Below are 17,582 nucleotides of genomic sequence, written 5' to 3'. Positions count from 1 at the left end.
TCTCTGTGTTGCCCTGCGACAGACTGGCAACCTGTACAGGGGGACCCCGCCTCTCATCCGAAACGTTAACTGGAGATAGGTAACAGCAACCCTCTGGACCCCATTAGGGACAAGGGTGTACAGAAAATGAATGGATGGATGGAATTACGAAACAAATTTTGTTTAATGAAAACACACCGATTTTAAAAAAAATGGATGGGGAGTCAAGGATTTTAATAAAAGGTTTTTGTACTAGGACGGGGTGATTTTTCGAAATCACCGAAAAGATGTTTCGAAATCACTGCGATAGAAACACTTTTTTGCGCATCACATGAGTCATGTGCTCAACAACCGGTCGTTACTGCTGGTGCAAACAATGAAGATGACAACAGGAAGTGGTAGGAGGATGATGGCACTGCAGGATTTATCATGTAAACAAACTTATTCGTGTGTGGTTTTAATTGCGTTTCTTATTTAATGGAAACACAGCAATTGCGCAATTGTATATTTTCGACATTCGCGGGATATTGACAACGTTTTGTGGACGTTTGTAATGGAAACGCAGCTTCTGTCACAATGCAAGAAGAAGGTCCATATATGGATTCGTTTATCCTGAACAGTTTCAAGTGTAGTCTCTTTATGCTTTGCACTGCTCTACATACTTTTTTGCTTTTCTAGCAGCACCTGTTGCTTTCTAGCTCTCAGCCTCGTACTTCCGTCATGCTTTGTCTTGTTTTGGTGTTCTTCATCTGGACCTCATGTTCTCCTGATGTTTACCAGCTTCTCCGTTTAAGCTCCCCTACAGCTGTTTTGAATACACTTAATCAGTATCACTTGTTTGTCATGCCAAGCAATCGCCCTCCCTTACACATATTGCTTCCAGTTCATCAAGTCAGTTTCCAGCTCTTCCTGTAAAAGTTCCTGCCTCTCGCTTCGTACCGAACCTTGCTGCTCGTGTAACGTCAGTGTCTGACCTCGCAAATGGATTTCTGGAAGAAATACTCACAAACACATCCCTAGAAATGATGGAAAACCTTAAAATGTAACTTGTTACAGCTGCCAAGTGTATGTATGTTGAGGCAAACGTCTCAACAGTTTTGAATTCATTCAAAAATATTCTCTCTCCTGTACGATCTGGCTCTCATACTTTATACTATTTTCATTTTGACCCGTGTTTCACCAGCAGCTTTATACATTTGCCAAAAATTCTCCCGACACACTCGCCTCAAATCTAAACACACATCAAGCTTACATTTTAAGTTGGCCTGTTAGTGTAATGAGTCATCATCTAGCGTGGGTGCAAAAACACAACCCGATGTGTCTCTGAAAGTACAGTTCGCTGTAGCGGGAGACCTAATGGCGTGCTGTAAATGTTGCTTAAAATACTTCAGTAGATATTATGACCGCTATCTTTTAATGAAGTGGGTTTTATGACATTTGCGGCCAGGAATGTTCAGGAGAAAAAAAAATAAAAAACAGCCTCAGACTTTGAGTGTGCCGGCGTCCTTATTTGAAAGTGGTTTTTGACTGGAGAGGATCGGTGCTCTGTTTTTAACTCTCTTAATGAGATGGTGTGTCGAGTCCCGGCCCCTGTTTTCACGTTACAGAAACGACGAGAGGTCACCCCAGGATTCCTGATTGTGACATCACCGGGCGGCCCGCTGCAGAGAGTGAAAACAGGTCGTTGAAGAGGAGGAAAGCAGGAGAGACGGAGGCAGAGGGAGAAAAATAGAGGGGCAGTCTGGGTGGGAGTGTTGGAAAGCAGCAGTGGCTTTGTTTTTGTCCGGCCCCAAACTGCCCCGCGGCGACCACACCCTCTCAGAAATTCCTGCTGCAAAAATACTTTGACTTTTTTAGCAGTGCAGTTAGAAAAACATGGTTTCTTTTTTCCCCACTCGTGTTAGAAAACACTTTGGCTTTGTATCTACAGGGCCTTAAATGGGACATTTGAATATTTTCCCATGTTTCTAGAAGAATTGTATTGAGTTTAGTGTTGTGCAACAATACATGTGGTTTTGGTGTCGATAATTGCTTTGGGTAATTACTAGCAAAACTAGTAATTTACATCAAAATTACCAAGTCAGGGCACAATCTAGTTAACAAGAAAATAACAGGCAAATAGTTCAGTTTCACTTATTGTTTATAAGTACAAGACTGATGTGATTTGGGCATTAAAAGGAGAACAGATGAAGAGATGAGTCCAGCAATACACGACACAAATATGGAGTAAATATAAAAAATGTCTATCCATTATACAAGTTTGTTTACAAGATTAATTCAACTTTACAGTTAAGATTACTTTAACCGACAAACTCACTGAAGAAAAAGTTTGAAAATGAAAAAAAAAGATCTGAAAGTGAAATTGTTTGAGACTTAAAAAAAGACTTGACTCTGAAAAGTAGTTTTGAACATTTCTTTCAATTTCAAAACTTTTTTCTTTCAGTTTAGTTTTTTTTTTCTTTCGAACAAACTTTCTGGCCCTAATTTAGCTCCATATTTGTTCCCTAATGTTCTCTAGTAAACTTCAAAACCCTTTGGCAGATCAGCTGGAGTTTTACTGAAGGAAGTTGAATATCCCAGTAAAAAGGGGCTGGAACAAAGAAAACGACTTCTGCAATGCCTCACAAATTGACTTTTATGCAGTGAATGTGGAGTCTTCAGCTTTTTGCTACGAACTCTGCACAAAGGTTTGGATTTAAACCTCTGTGTGCAAGTTGCAGAGCAGATGGTTCTCCACGCAGCTGGCCGGGTTTGGCTCAGACCGCTTTCCAAAATTCTGAGAAATACTTCTCAGTTCAATTTGAAACAACTTATGGATTTCAGCTGATGGAGCTCCAAAACATGGAGTTCTGACTTCATCCAGCTTTTTATATCTCTTGTTGCTTAGCTTATTGGCTCAGCAAGGGCCTAGTGAACTTGCACTGACTTGAATTAACTTGTTCTTGCAGCTGAAAAGAGATTAAAATTTGACATACATCTTGTGGGGGTCCAGCCGCTGATACTTTCGCACATTGCAGACTGAATCCTACTCACTTTTCCCTCTCTCTGTCGGCGAGAAGGAAAACTTGGAAGCGGGAAACGAGGATTGTCTGGGAACAACAGCAGCTGGGGAAAGAAGAACTTCATGGTCAAATCATTGCCATCAACAGTCGAGATGATTGATCAGATTGAAGTTGTAGTGCCTAAAAAACACAAATGAAGTACTTTTAAACAAATTAGGATATTAAATGAACAAACTGTCTCTGTTGCCTGGATGATGAGCCAAACTACTCCCATGAGGCACAACAAAATATGTGACTTTCATATCCCAGTTTTCCACAGTTTTTGACGTTATTTCAATGGTTTTGTTTTTCATTTTCAGTAAACTTCGAACACATTAGTGGTACATTAAGAAGATCAATAGAAGGTGTAGTGCGGGGTGTAGGAGAAAAAGCAGCACATGTGGACTAGAACTGATCCGAGTGCAGTGTTTGGCCACTCAGCTCCTTCAGACTAGCCAGCAGCAGTTAGCAAGTGCCTGGTAGTGTTTGCTAACTGCTGCTGGTTAGCCTCAGTGATCAGCTGAGCTTACGATGTTCTGTCAGTGAAACGCTGTTAAAAATGTTCCTAAAGGGTTAATAGAGGAGCCATGTTGTGACACTTCCTGAAGGCGGGGTTTCAGAAAGAGCAGGAGTTTTTAAAGAGAGGGAGGCCCAATTTCAAGGCATCAAATTAGAAAATAGAGCTTCTTTCAAAGCCTATTTGGTATATATGTCATTTTTATACCAACTGAAATTAACATAGATACTTGATTATGCTATAAAATGACACCATGTGCCTGGAGAACACATAACACATTGATTCAAACTTGTATTATACTCTCCCACTTAATTGTTTCATTAAATAATAAATTTGGACCATTAAAATATATTGAAAAAAATATTTTTATACGTTTGATATGTGTCTATCCAGTTTCATTTAAACTGTCACATTTATTTGTGTTGACTTTTAATAGTTCTTTAGAACTTGTTTTACAGGGGAAATTTAAAAAACAAAACAAAGTATGTAACAGAAAGGAGGAGAAGAGGAGAGTGAGGGATTATGGGGGAATCTCAGATGACCTCATCCCAGAGAAAGCTGTCAGCTGGTCTGGTTCAGATGGAGGCCCGTGGTCACAGAGGACATCCTGGAGGTAACTTCTGCACTCTTCAGGGTTCGGTATTGGATGGTGATTACTGTGGGTCGACCACTCCAGAGGAGCTAGATGAGTCTCGCGACTCCGTGACGTTCCACCTGAGTCGCGTGTTGTAAAAGCTGGTCGTCGTCGTCATTGCTGTTCTGAAACTTCAGTTTTAAATGCTGATTTTTTGACGTACACACTTTTTCTCCCCATCCTCACAAAGCTGTGCTGGTGAATTATGACGTCAAACAAAGAAATGCCGACACATTTTTGTCTTTCTCGGTTTACTCGGTAGTTAACGTGCGGTTTAAACGTTAAAGCGTCTCTGCGCCCTCCGTCATCTCCGGTGGGTTTGGTGAGACGAACAGTAATCCCCTCTCCTTTCCCACCGCTCGGCGTGGACCTCTCCCTGTTTCTTAAAACTGTTATTATAGCCATAATTCTCCTGCCGTACCCTCATTTCTCCTCTCACCTTCCTCTCCACCCCTCCCATCCTCTCTGCTGCTCCGCGTTATAAATAACACGCTGCCTGCTTTTACTGGAGGTAAAAACCTGAACGCCAGCGTTTAATTAGCGCAGCTGAAACAGATGCTGGTGTTTCGGTTCGGATGCGGCGCCGTCGTGTTTGTCGAGGCGAGCGCAGAGGGGAAGTATTTGGGTCGGGCGCGGGACAAAAGCAGGCCGGGAATGACAATGCTGCTCTGAGAGAGCTGGGCTTATCCCGGCCGGCAGCGTGGATTTCCTGCCTGCAGTCCACTTTCAGTCCCATCAAACACACATGCTCTCACACACAGGTCCCTTCCTGAAGGGTTTGGGTCGCTCTCTTTCAGCCGAGTCGGTCAAACCAGATCAGGTTCCAAAGTTCACTTAAGGTTTTGCAGATTCTGCTGCCCCAAATGTCTGTTTGTTGTTGTTGTTGTTGTTTTTATTTATTTAAATATTAGAATATTTTGTTGAGCTACTATTTGTTCCACTTTGTAATTTTCCCTTCAGCTTACAACCATGAAATACTTGAGTTGATCCATCATACAAAACCCCAATAAATACATTAATGGCACAAAAAGATGAAAACAGCTTTTCTGTAAAGTTTTATAAAACTTTACAGAAAAGTTTTAAAAAACTTTCGTCTTTTTCAAAGTTGTTATGCTTCCTTGAACAGTTAGGTCTATGGGCTATACAAGACATGTTCATTATCTTTTTCTTTTTTTTTTTTTACTTATGGAAAATTATTCTTAGACGAGATTTTAGTTTTCTCAGCTATGCTTATTTTGAGCTTCTTTCATAATGAGCCGTTTTAAGGCTTCTTTTCACTTTATATCCAAATAAGCTGCTACTGCTTGGCCACGCCTCCTCTCCCCCCAACCCAAAGGGTTAAACTCGCATGTGACAGTGGCTGCAAACAGATGCTCAATTGTACAATCGGACATGTTTGAAAAGCAGAAGTGCAGCCTCCTGCACGATCAGAAGCAAGTGGCTTCTGGACGTTAAGTCAAGGACAGAACACTTGTGTTTTCCAGCAGCCATTGTACAGCGCGTAGAGCGGTAAAACCAGCCGACTGAATGTTTTGGAGTTCTCCTGGGGTTGCTAGGTGACAGGTGGAGCTCCGCTGGGGTTTCTTGGTGAAGGGCAGTGCCTGCTGGTTTGTGATGCTACATTTGCAAAGTTTTTGAAACAGCTCCTTTTTCATACACCTGAAAACATTGATTTATTGCCAAAAACAAAGAGAGAAACAAACAAAGCAGTAGAGATCCAAATGGGAGGTACAAAATTGTGCAAAATATGAATTTAGCATTGAGGTCCCCTTAGAGAACATTATTGCACAAACAACATCATGAACACCAAGGAACACAGTAGAACCATCAAGAAGATGAGGTGAGTTATAAAACAATATCAGGAGAAGAATTGATTGAACAGCCAAACAAAGAACTATTTGCAGTTTGCCACATGCAATGCACAACATATTGGCCAACTTTCACTAGAGGGTACTCTGGTCAGATGAGACCAAAATTAAACTTTCCAACCAACGTGGAAAACACCATAAATGTAACATGGTAAACACTATGTCAGAAAACAAACACTGCACGGTAGGCTGTGCACACCATCTACACTGTGAAACACGGTAGTGGCGGGATGGGGAGAAAGTGCCAGTCTTGATGTAACCCACATCTTCCATTAAAATTTGTGATCATGGAGAAGAGAAATCTGTGTTTGTTTCAGAACTTTGAATTCCAACAAAATACCTTAAAATCAGCTTGAAAAACTTGAAAAGGTATTCCGGTATTGCTATTGTTTGACCAAATGGCACGACGTACAACCTTGTAATCCTCCACCAGCAGGAAGGAGGCTTGTAAAGAGGCGTCCCCTGTGACTGTAGCAAAGAGGCGCCAATTATCTAAGGAGTGATTGGCGATACATTCCCCAGTAGGCTCACAGAGTTCTATGGGTTAATGATTTTGTGCCTCTCTCCACACACACACACGCACACGCACACACACACACACACACACACACACACACACACATTCCCAGAGGGACCTTTAGCAGACACACTAAAGATGACTGTTTTCTTCTCTATTGCCATGGAAACGTTAAACATTTCAGTCTGTTAAGCACAAGTCGACGGAACTATGACTCATTTTAACCCCTCCCGGCTCGGCCGCTTACAGTACCGAGCCCGCTGTACCTCCCGTGCTTTCCCACACACACTGGGACCAAAAAAACAAAACAAAAAAAACCTCACGTCAGAACCCTCACATGTCATTAATCACCTCACTTTCATAACCTGCCAACAGGTCTGATACATGGGGGGAGTTAATTAAGTTTTAATTACTTTAAATGGAAGCAGAATGGTGATCCGTCACCCCAATCTAACGGGGACATAATGGACACAGTGTGCATTCATTTTCTCTTGGCTGAAAATCTTCCTCTGAATTTTCCATTGTTTGCCGATGGAACATGACAAAGACTGCTGCTGGCTAACGCTGCGTGGAAAGAAAAAAAAGAAAAACTTGGATAGAGAGGAGGCGACCTGAACCATGTGAGATCCATGTGTTGGAAGATCTTTTTTGCCTCAGAGGTGGACTGACAGTAAAGGGTTGAGGCAATGTGTCAGAAATAGCCCAGGAATCCCGACGGACAGGTAATCTGCAGCCTCATCCCAGCGGCTAAATGAAGACACTGACCCACAAGTCGCTGGCTAAATATGGAGGATATGGAGCGAATTAGTCTCTGGCCGAGTTCGACTTTTCAAAAATGTTTCTGGCACAACTTCACCCAGTCCCGAGGTGCGTGGAGAAGGTCACAGATCTGCTGAGGGGACAACTCAAGCAACACTTGAAGGGCTAACGCACAACTTGACGAAAGCAACAAATCGAAACGCGTCTACCAATAAAGCAGTTTTTTTTTTTTTTTTGTATTTTAGAATTTTAAGTCTTGGCAAACGCAGCTTTTACAAGAAATCGGAAGTGTTTGGTGTGTCACAACAACAGAAATTCAACCATCTATTGTCTATTGCCAATTGTACTTGCAAGGTTTGGTGCCTGTCTCCAATAGCCATTGGCTGCGAGGTAATGTCCAGCGAACATTAAGAAATGACAAGCTATTGGGATTCTGACAGAACCTCATTTCATATAAATGGAAGACCAAGAGACACCTCAGACGGGTCAGGGATAAAGTTGTGAAGTGTTATACAGGGTTGGGGTGATGAAACAAAAGTTTTAAGCATCTCACAGACCTCTGTTCAATCTGAATATGAGAATGTAAAGCGTATGGCGTGATTACCAAGCTGCGGTAAGAAACCCTCCACCTAACCTGACAGGATGGGCAAGGAGAGAATTAATCAGAGAAGCAGTCAACACACCAAGAGCGCAAAAGAGAGAAGGATAACTCTTAAACATGCACTCCACTAATCTGACCTTTGTGGAAGAGGAGCAAAAAGTGAGCAATTGTTTTCAAAAGAAAGTCATAAGAAGTTCATCAAGCCATGTAGGAGACTCCAGCCGCGTTTCCATTACAAATGCGTGCAAAACTTTGTTGATATTCCGCTAATGTTGAAAAAAACAACAATTTCTCAATTGCTGTGTTTCCATTACATAAGAAACGCAATTAGTTTGCTCACGCTACAAGTCATTAAAAAACACGCGCTGCCATGATCTCCCCCACCGTCCCGCCCTTTCCAACTACTTCCTGTCGTCATCTTCTTCGTGGTTTAGAGCCAGCGGCAACATCTGGTTCTTGATCATGTGACTAGTGCGACGTGAAAAAAAGTGTTTCCATTACAGTTTAGCGAAATTAACCGATTTCGATACTTGCTGAAAGAACACAGCTCAACCCAGCGCCAAAACGTTTTGTAGAAATTGACTTGATTCCATTCAAATTGTGCAATGGAAACGCAACTCTGGTTTCTATCTATCTATCTATCACCAGCCATGTTGCTTCAGTAGCTACAAACCACAGACTACTTACCTCCAGCCCCCTCATCTCTGATGCCGCTGCCCACCAGCCCACCCACAAAGCCCCACACCACAGCGCAATCTGTAATTCATGACAGATTTCTTCCACAAAGTTCACTTTAAACATGAATGCAAGCAAAACATGACCGACTCACAGGTAACTGGCCCCTTGTGACTCACCCTACCTGTCTCCCTAATTACGTGTGTGTGTGTGTGTGTGTGTGTGTCACATTTAACAAGAGGTGTCAGGTTTCCTCTGGGCTGCATGGGGTCAAGAGACAGCGTCAGGAAAACTAAATATCTCAATCATCATCTGCAGTTTTCTTGATATATTTAATCCAGACTTTTTTTTTCTCCCACAAAATAAATGTCCAACTCAATCTCAAATCAGCATTTTTTTTTTCCAGTGATAGTAACCCCATGGGGGCGGCGGGGGCTACACTGCCACCTAGCACTGTAACTGGAAAGAAATCAAAGGGCTAAAGCACAAAAAAGTGCAGAAGGAAAAACCGCTGGTGATCCCACCGAAAAGCTAAAAAGTCAGTTTGGAATGTGGAGAGAAGCAGGCAGCGCCGGGACTGTGTGGCCGACTGCAAACAGCAACACGAGAGGGTGGAGGAGAGGCTGTCTCTCGTGCAGAGGGGTGGGACGGGCTGTTTCACAGAGCATGCAGCTTCATTCACTCTGCTAAAAAACACACACGCACACTCGCCTATCCCTCGGAAAGCTGTTCTCAGGGCGAAGGGGGAAAAAAAAAACAAGGAGCAGCAGAAGGAGAGGACAGAACGTTTTGCTGAGTAAGTTGCTTAAGATTGTGTCTTTTGCAGATTGTCATGCAGCAAAAGCAAACATGTTTGGATTGCAACTGCAGGTAGAGGAAGCGTACTGTTGACTCTGATCCTTTTTGGTTCTGTTTTAGTAAAACACCAGGCTTTTCCTCACTCTATTTCTGCTCTTCCAGCTCATCCTCAGTTACTTTTCTGCTTGTTTGAGCCGCATGTCTGCTCGCAAATGCGATGGTACAAAGATCTGGCTGTGCAGGATGGGTGTGTGAGGGATGTGAAAACTTCAGCTGGACAACGAAAGCATGCTCAACATAATGCAGCTGGGGTCTGTCTGTTTTTTTTTTTTTTCCTCTCGGCCTGGTTTATTTTCTAGTTCTAGTTCTTCTTCTTGACGTCTAACTCACTCACCCCTTCCCTGCAGCTTCGGTCTCCAGCCCTACTTTGTGTGTCTCATCCTGCTGATCTCACTGTTATCCCAGGTGGTTGGACAGTCAGGAAGAACCGATACCAGGGGAGAGGCCTGAGAGGGACTCTCATCGAATCTTGGAGAGAAATTTCACATCCGGTGAATCGTTCCAAGCTGAGACAACTGAAGGGAGTGTTGGGGGAGGAAGATATCTACCCACTGGGACCAACCTCATAATGTCCCGGAGGAGGTCTACAGGTGATCTGGTGCCCAGGGACATCTCTGAGATCTTAGCCAAGGAGGCGAGGGCTCAGCGTGGACAGAAGAAGTCGGGAGTCTCCCTGGGACAAGCCTTCAGCTGGTTGAGGAAGAGCCGGAGGAAGAAGAACCTCGGCAATGGGGTGAGCCGTAACCCCACCGGGGTGGCGGATAACAAACCGGGACTTCTCAACCACGACGCCGCGAAGGGTCAGTGTCCTCTCATGCCGTAGCTTCTCTGTAAATGCTTCACTTCACTGCAGCTTCAGTGTCATGATGGTGTTGTAAAACTGTGAAGATTCTAAGTGTTGGAAACATTTAAAAATTAAGAAAGGTCGTCATTGGCTAACAAACACAAGGCAAACTTCAACACAAACTCTTCCTGTCGTTAAAGTTACGATGCAGATTTTCAGCATGAAGGTGATAAAACAAATCCAAACCTTTTTTCTCATGGGGTAAGATGGTTTGTTTTTATGTTTTGTCCTAGAGAAACATGCATGTTGGCGTGTGATGGACTGGTGACCTGACCAGGGTGTACCCCGCCTCTCACCCGTTAACCAGCACCCCTCCCAACCTTAATCAGGGTTAAGGGTGTAAGATAACTGATGGATAAATGGAAAAACTTGCACATAAATGATTTCAAGAGGGAAAAAAAATATTTTCAAGGTCACCGTGTTTGGTCTTATGATACCTCTCTACAGGTGCATCTCAATCAATCACAATATTATTGAAAAGTTAATCTACTTCAATATGTCAGTTCACCTATTGAAACGCACTGTCGTATAGATTATAGGTTACTTATGTCTACTGATGTTTTCAGGCCTTTATTTCTGTAAATTATGTTGATTTTCCACTTATAGCTCATGAAAGTATAACATTTAGCATCATTAAATGCTTAATAAGGTACTTTAAGTCAGACAGCTGCATCAGAACGCATGTCAAATTTACTGAGACGTACCCATATTTTTCTTTTTATGGCCCCTTTTGCCATTTTGCACCTTCATTCCAGACTGAAACTTTGTCATTTTCTCTGTTTCTACTTTCATTTCATAAATAATCTGTTAGGTAATTATACACTTTTACTTCTCCCCTCGTTTCCATTGATTATTATTACGATCACTTTGCTTATAAAATATGAAGGTGTGTAGGATCTGGAGAGATAAATACGATGGAGAAAAAGTGCAAAAAGTATTTTAGATTTTGTACCGAAGGTAATAAAATTGTCAAAAACTGGGAGATGGTCTTTTATTTCAGCTCCCATAGGAAGCTCCGAAGCAGATGCTTGCGTTAGCAGTGCTAGCAGCTAACGGTTAGCCAGTAGCAGTATTTTCGCAATGCTGACAACTTATTTTTCACCGAGACGTATCTGCCAGCCTAATGAGGAACACAAGAACTACTGCTTTTTACTTCAAAATAAAAACCTTGAGCAGATTCCTTACTGTATCAGGCTTAAAACATTCATAGTTTATTTAACAGGCTAATTAACAACAACAACAACACAACAACAACAACGAGACAGTGCTTTGCAACTGGCCGCTTTTCAAGTAGCCAAAAAATATATCCATTAAAAAAGATTTTGCTTAAAACACACACACACACACACACACACACACACACACACACAATTTATCTCTTTCTTAACCCTTGTATGTCGAAATGGGGTCCAACCAACCCCACACACGTAAAACCTGTATAATTTTCCATAGACCTCTACGTTTGCCTCAGTCCTCGCACACACAAGGGTTAAATGGTTGGGTGCAAAGCGATCTGTTACGTTTGTATCTCATCACCGTTACTGGCTGACAGGAAGTGCGCCAGTGGAGGTTTTCTCCATTCGCTGAGGGTCTGTCGCAGCTCTTCATTGATGTTCCTGTAGAGTTACTTTTTTCTTTTGTAGATCAGCTATTTTTAAGTCTTTCTTGTTTCTTTGGCAACTTTGTTATGACTTTTCTTTTAATCGCAGCCTTCACGGTGATGATTTATATCTGAGGAATGTGTTGATAAAAGGTAAAGAGGGATTTATTCTTGGTCAAGACATCTGTCTGCACATCTGTATTTTGGCCAGTGACTCACTGATGCGACTCGGGTCTAATCCCCTTTTTTCTGTTTACTGGTGCGTTTGCTTGGTCGGCAGCACAGAGATTACCCACACTCCCCATTTCCTGTTTTTGTTCCATCCCTTTAGTGTTCCCTTTCTCTTTTGTCGTTCTGCGTGCGTGTGTTTGTGTCATTGTTGTGAATTCAGATTCACTCCAGGACTTTTATTGACTTGTCCAACCAAAAAGCCAAACTTCCGAGATTCATTAGTATGCTCAACATTCTGGATGGGTAACAGACAGTGTCTCCTTTAGAAGCCAAAGTTTAACTAATAATAGTGCTAATAAATCCTTAGCAGAGGATGTGGTCAAAGGCTGATGCTGAAAATGTGTGGGAACCATGTTTTTTTGGCATTTTGTGTCAGGGGGGTTTTCCAGCATAAGCCTGAAGAGAAACACATCAAGAGGCACGACAGGCAACAGACGAAAGAGGTCAGAGTCAGATAGGGCAAATTATATTTAGGACTTCCAGCTTGTTCCCTGAAGTGATTTTTAGACTTTGGTGAAGAAACATTGCATTAAAATGCTTGGTTCAACCCGATGAACCTCAGACTTTGTTCACTGCTTTCCTGTCCAACTTAGCTGAGCTTGTACACAGAGAACTGATCTGTATCGCTTCTTTCTTCTCTGTGGTTTTAGGCGACCTGTCTATCCTTACCAATGTTACTACCCCACTCTTGGTGAATCACAAAATTTTCTGGTTTAGTTTAACTAGTCACACCAAGCCCAGTTTAATATTCAACTTGTAAATTCAAGAAATTGCTTTAATAGAACTTCACCGACAGCATAACGTAGGCTAAACAATGTCATACAGAGACAAGAATAGATGAGGAACAAAGTTATTGACATCTATCTACTGGTCTGGTAAAAGTTACCAAGTCATTTCGAAGAGTTGGGAAGACTCTAACGAACCCACAGTAGGAGCCGAAACACATAAATGGTGAAAATTGGAACAGTGGAGAACATTCCCGGGTGTGGCAATCCTTCCAAAGTTACTCCAAGAGTACATCGGCGACTAAAAGTAATATCTAACCCAAAGTATCCAAGGGAAACTTCTGAGGCCAAAACTCCCTCTAACCAAAAAGGAACATAACGTGTTTCCCAAGACTTGTAGGAAAAAACTACATGGACTGATGAGACGGAGGGAGAACGTTTTTAGAATTGCAGCTGGTATAAAACGAACAGCATTTAAGAAAATTAAAAAAAAACACCATGCTAGCATTCAGACATGCCGATAGTATCACGATAGCGTCGGGTTGCCTTTTCTCTTCAGGATCTGGATGACTTGCCATAATTGGTCAGACTATGAATTCTGATTTCCAGCAGAAAACCAAACACAGGAAAGTCAGGTCATCGGTTTGTGAGCATTTCAGAGTGACGTCCTCGTGCAAGCTGTACTTTATCACTACAAAGACGTCCAGACTCAGAGCTGCTTTCGACCATTCATGATCACAAGTGGAGACAACAATACAGCGACGCAGATGTGATTTTTCAAAAATAAAGCCCACAGTGTTGGGCAACAGCCATGCTGTGCATCATTGACACCAATATGCATGAAATCTGTGTCAGAGACTCGCCAAGGCATTTTGTCAAATCATTAATGATGAACAAATCATGTATCTCACCTTCTTACTCTTCTTGTCTGAAATGACATGGAGGAATTTAAAGGTGGCTAACTTAGTGCGAACCAGCCAAGCAACATCATTTTTAATTATTAATATAATTATATTCCTCTACAATGATTTCTGAGTCTTGTTTACTTTTTAAAACCAGTAGCTAGAGATCACTGGACTCAATAGATCATCCCTATGACGTGGCTTAGACACTCTGATGATCAGGGTTGCACCGACTGCAGGTTTGTTCCCAATCACTGATCTTTAAAAAGCTTGACAAGCTAATTTAGATTTTGGCCAATTGCGATTTTTTTTTTTTAAATAATTGACCTTGTGGCCAGTCAGTCTTCTCTTATGACTGAGCAGAAAGAGGACAGTGGCTGATTTTCAGACCTTTGTGGAAGTAGATAAGATCAATGGATTAGATCACATTTGGGTGATCGGTAATCGACCGATCACCCAAAATTAAGGAGGGATGGTGTGCCCCTACTTCTGATGCAGGGCGGTTGCTACATTGCTTAGCAAGACAGGGTATTAAAGGGTTTGGCTCACTGTTCCCTTATCTCAGGCGATTGACCTTTTCATAAAACACAGAGATGTCAAAATGTTGCTCATTCCCAACTGGAAGGGTTTTGAAAAATTGCACACATGTACAGTTTCTTAGCGGCCATCACCAATATCACAATGACACGTTCCCTTTCACCAGAATGTCTTAGACAGAGTTTCTCTAAGTGTGCACTCTGGTCAAGTTTGTATTTTAGACATTTCAACTCTTTCAGGCGCCCTTTTGAGTGTCCGCTATGTTTAAAGGACATTTGATTTCTCTTGCCATGTTGTTACATGAACTAACTAAAATATTCAACTTAATTGTGTTTGTGTTGCTGATTTTCTACTTTTTCAAATCGAATCAGACATTCGTTTCTCCCTGTATCTCTGTAAAGCCAACTTGTTGATCCTCCTCTCAATCCCTTGATTCGCCTCAGAAGCGCCACTCTGCAGTCCGGCTTTGGCCATCAGTTAGACGTTGAAGATCTTGTCCAGTTTGTCCAGTCTGTTTTTACGTGCTGAATTCCTCTCAGCGTGTCAGCATGCGCGTGCACGGCAGCCGGGATGCCAGATTGGGTCCAGAGTTATGCGATGCAGGGGAGAGATTACAACGAATCACAAAGCCCTATTCATCCTAAAGAGGACTCTTAGGGAAGCACTCTCTCAATGCTTTTTTAATTAGAGTAACTTCTCAGAGCAAACACACACACTCACACATGTCTTCAAGCCTCACAGTCTCCATGTTTTCATCAAACTTAATACTTTTTTTTATGGTTTTTTATTTGCATCTGAAAAGTGTTTTGTTCTGCACTTCACGTTAACAGCTGCGGCTGTGAGCGCGGATGTCCCTGCATGAACGGGTGCAACCCTGTATCAGAGGGTGTATCTGTGTTTGTGTGTCAGCGGCATATTGCCGGGGCTTTCGGGCGGCGCCCGCATTCATTACATCACCTCTCCGAGCATAAGGCCCTTAACAGAAAGCGCTGCGACTACCTGCTATGTGACGCATGGCGCTGTTCAGACCCTGAGGTCATTCTCGCAGTCCCACGTGTGTGTCCATGTGCGCAGACATTGTCTCCTGCATGCGTAGAGCCTGCTCCGTGTGTCACAGACCCAGGCCTCGTAAAACTGTGCTGGTAATGCATGCCATTCCTCTTTGCTTGGGTTTTCTTTACATGCATGTGTGTGGCTGCCACATCACAAAACACGGTCGGGGTGTGTAGATTTACAAACTGTAATGCAGATTACAGGGCCTGGCAGAGCAACCGAGCTGCCAACGTCTCATTACACAGACAACATTGTATATAGCTTTTAGTTCTATTACAGGCCACAACTCAGAGCGGCTTTAATACAGTTTGGCAGGCTAAGGGCAGCGACCGAAGTGTGCCGGCGTATACAAGTTTAATGCAACCCCACCATGATGTCCCTGTGCAACCATCATTAACCACACACACACACACACACACACACACACACACACAGTGCAAGCCAATGAGAGAGGTAATTTTACCTGGGTAAGCAGATACCTTCGACCCTCATCCATCACCGCAGACCTGAAGGTGCGGCTCTTAGGTAAATGTCTCCCAGGCAACGACATTGCGAGGAACGCTTTACTGTGGCAGGAATACAGCAAGGCAACAATAAAATCCGAGACATTCATCGTCCTTAAAGGCCAGCTAAACGCAAGACTATCAGGTTTGTATATTGGATTGGAGTAAATCTAAAATACACCCTCATTAGGGTGTGGTACGGCAAATGTCAAAACATCCTGAAAAATGGCTAGAGCCATTTCTATCTAATTCTGAGTGGCCTAACGGCATAAAAATAACTGATTTCTTTGTGTGTGCTTTCGCAAATAAAATACACATTTCAAACTGATCAAATTTACTGTGGCAATGGTTTTTAAATCAAGAGTCTGCATTTACAACTTTCAATCATATCTTTTTTTTATGACTTTTTGATTGCCCTCTTTTGTCTTTATTCAGCTTTGAAAAATCTGATCTAAAATTTGGCTGGTTTGGTTCTTAAATCCGGTTCACATTCAGCCAGAAGTTATACAAATTCACTATTGGTTACCACACTTTTATGTTGTCTAGATAGAACCAATACTTTTTTACATGCCTTTTCAATTAAATTTGTCTGTGGGACTCAAATTAAAAATGTTATGTAATATTTACTCCATACCAGTAGGTGGTGACAACATCATTATAAACTACATAAAATGCAGATGGACGTCCTTAGCAAGGCCAAATCAGTGCTAGGCAAAACAATCTAAAAAGTCTCGTAACATCACTGTAGTTTCTATGATGGCACTTTGTCACTTTTTAAAATAATTTGTGGTTAATCAAGTTGCCAGAGGCTATATATTGTATTGAGAACTAGGGTTGATTAAATGTGCTCCATAGTCATAAAGAACTGTGAAGTAGCGTTTTAGCTTAGCACCAAAAGGAAACTCCAGATTACATTCCTTAGCATTGCTAGCAGCTAATACTTAGCCCAGCTTCGGTATTAAGTTGTGGTATTGGCTACTTCTACTAATTCAAAACTGTAAATGTGTAGCCATTTCTCCCAGTTTTATTAATTTAAACATTAAAAGTACATGTGATTGATTTAATGAGAAACATACTGTCAGAAGTGTCGATAAACAGTTTACACTTTATATTTTTGGCGGCCATATTGAAAAATAAACTTGGAGACTTTAGACTTTCATAGTCGGAATTCTCATTTCATTTCCTTCTTGTTGTATTTTCAGCTCAAAATGCCACGATGTCAAATTTGTCAACAAAACATGCCAACTCGAGAATTACTTCCTTTCACACTTCAAAATAAGAGTCTCAGACATATGACTTCAAGTCCACCCCATTAAATAGCTTATACCTGCTTCATCACACTAAGTCATCCTGATGACAACAGCGTCAGGATGACGCTGAAGTATTTTGACCATGCTGCTCTCCTACTTTTTGTTAGCCTTACTTTTTAATTTACTGCAGAGAAGCCCGTTTCAAAAAGTAAATTTAAACAGATTTTTGTCCACTTTTACCAAAAAGAACCCCAGATGCAAATCAAATAGACATCAATGGCAGTTAACCAAATTCACCCAGCTTTTTCTTTATAAGGTTAGTGATGATGTTTTGTTTCATTGGACATGCAGGATGTTTGAAGTGGTGGAAGAGCAGCTGGAACACATCAGCCTGGACTGAGGGAGTGGGTCTCTGTTTACACTGAGATACACAGTTAATTTCCCCTCAGGACAGTCCGAACGTGTGTGTGTGTGTGTGTGTGTGTGTG

General features: G+C 42.0%; 1 protein-coding gene across 5 annotated transcripts in view; it reads left to right on the top strand.

Moving 5' to 3' along the window:
- The first annotated feature begins 3,721 nt into the window (after window positions 1–3,721).
- Window positions 3,722–17,582, top strand: part of nhsl3 (NHS like 3) — a 47,529-nt gene continuing 33,668 nt past the window's right edge. For 2 of the 5 annotated variants that reach the window (XM_016675161.1, XM_016675160.1), the window contains exon 1: window positions 4,043–4,150. In XM_016675161.1, coding sequence (XP_016530647.1) covers window positions 4,060–4,150 — 91 coding nt within the window. In that variant the 5' untranslated portion in view covers window positions 4,043–4,059. Of the gene's footprint in view, window positions 4,151–9,300; window positions 9,388–9,551; window positions 9,701–9,854; window positions 10,250–17,582 lie in introns of those variants that run through there. The other 3 variants (XM_016675157.1, XM_016675154.1, XM_016675156.1) reach the window with 3 other exon arrangements.

This window comes from Poecilia formosa, unplaced genomic scaffold (assembly GCF_000485575.1).
Source record: "Poecilia formosa unplaced genomic scaffold, Poecilia_formosa-5.1.2 Scaffold107, whole genome shotgun sequence".
In the NCBI taxonomy this organism is placed as follows: domain Eukaryota; kingdom Metazoa; phylum Chordata; class Actinopteri; order Cyprinodontiformes; family Poeciliidae; genus Poecilia; species Poecilia formosa.
The sequence above is the reverse complement of the archived record's forward strand: the minus strand, read 5'-3'. Positions and strand labels throughout refer to the sequence as shown.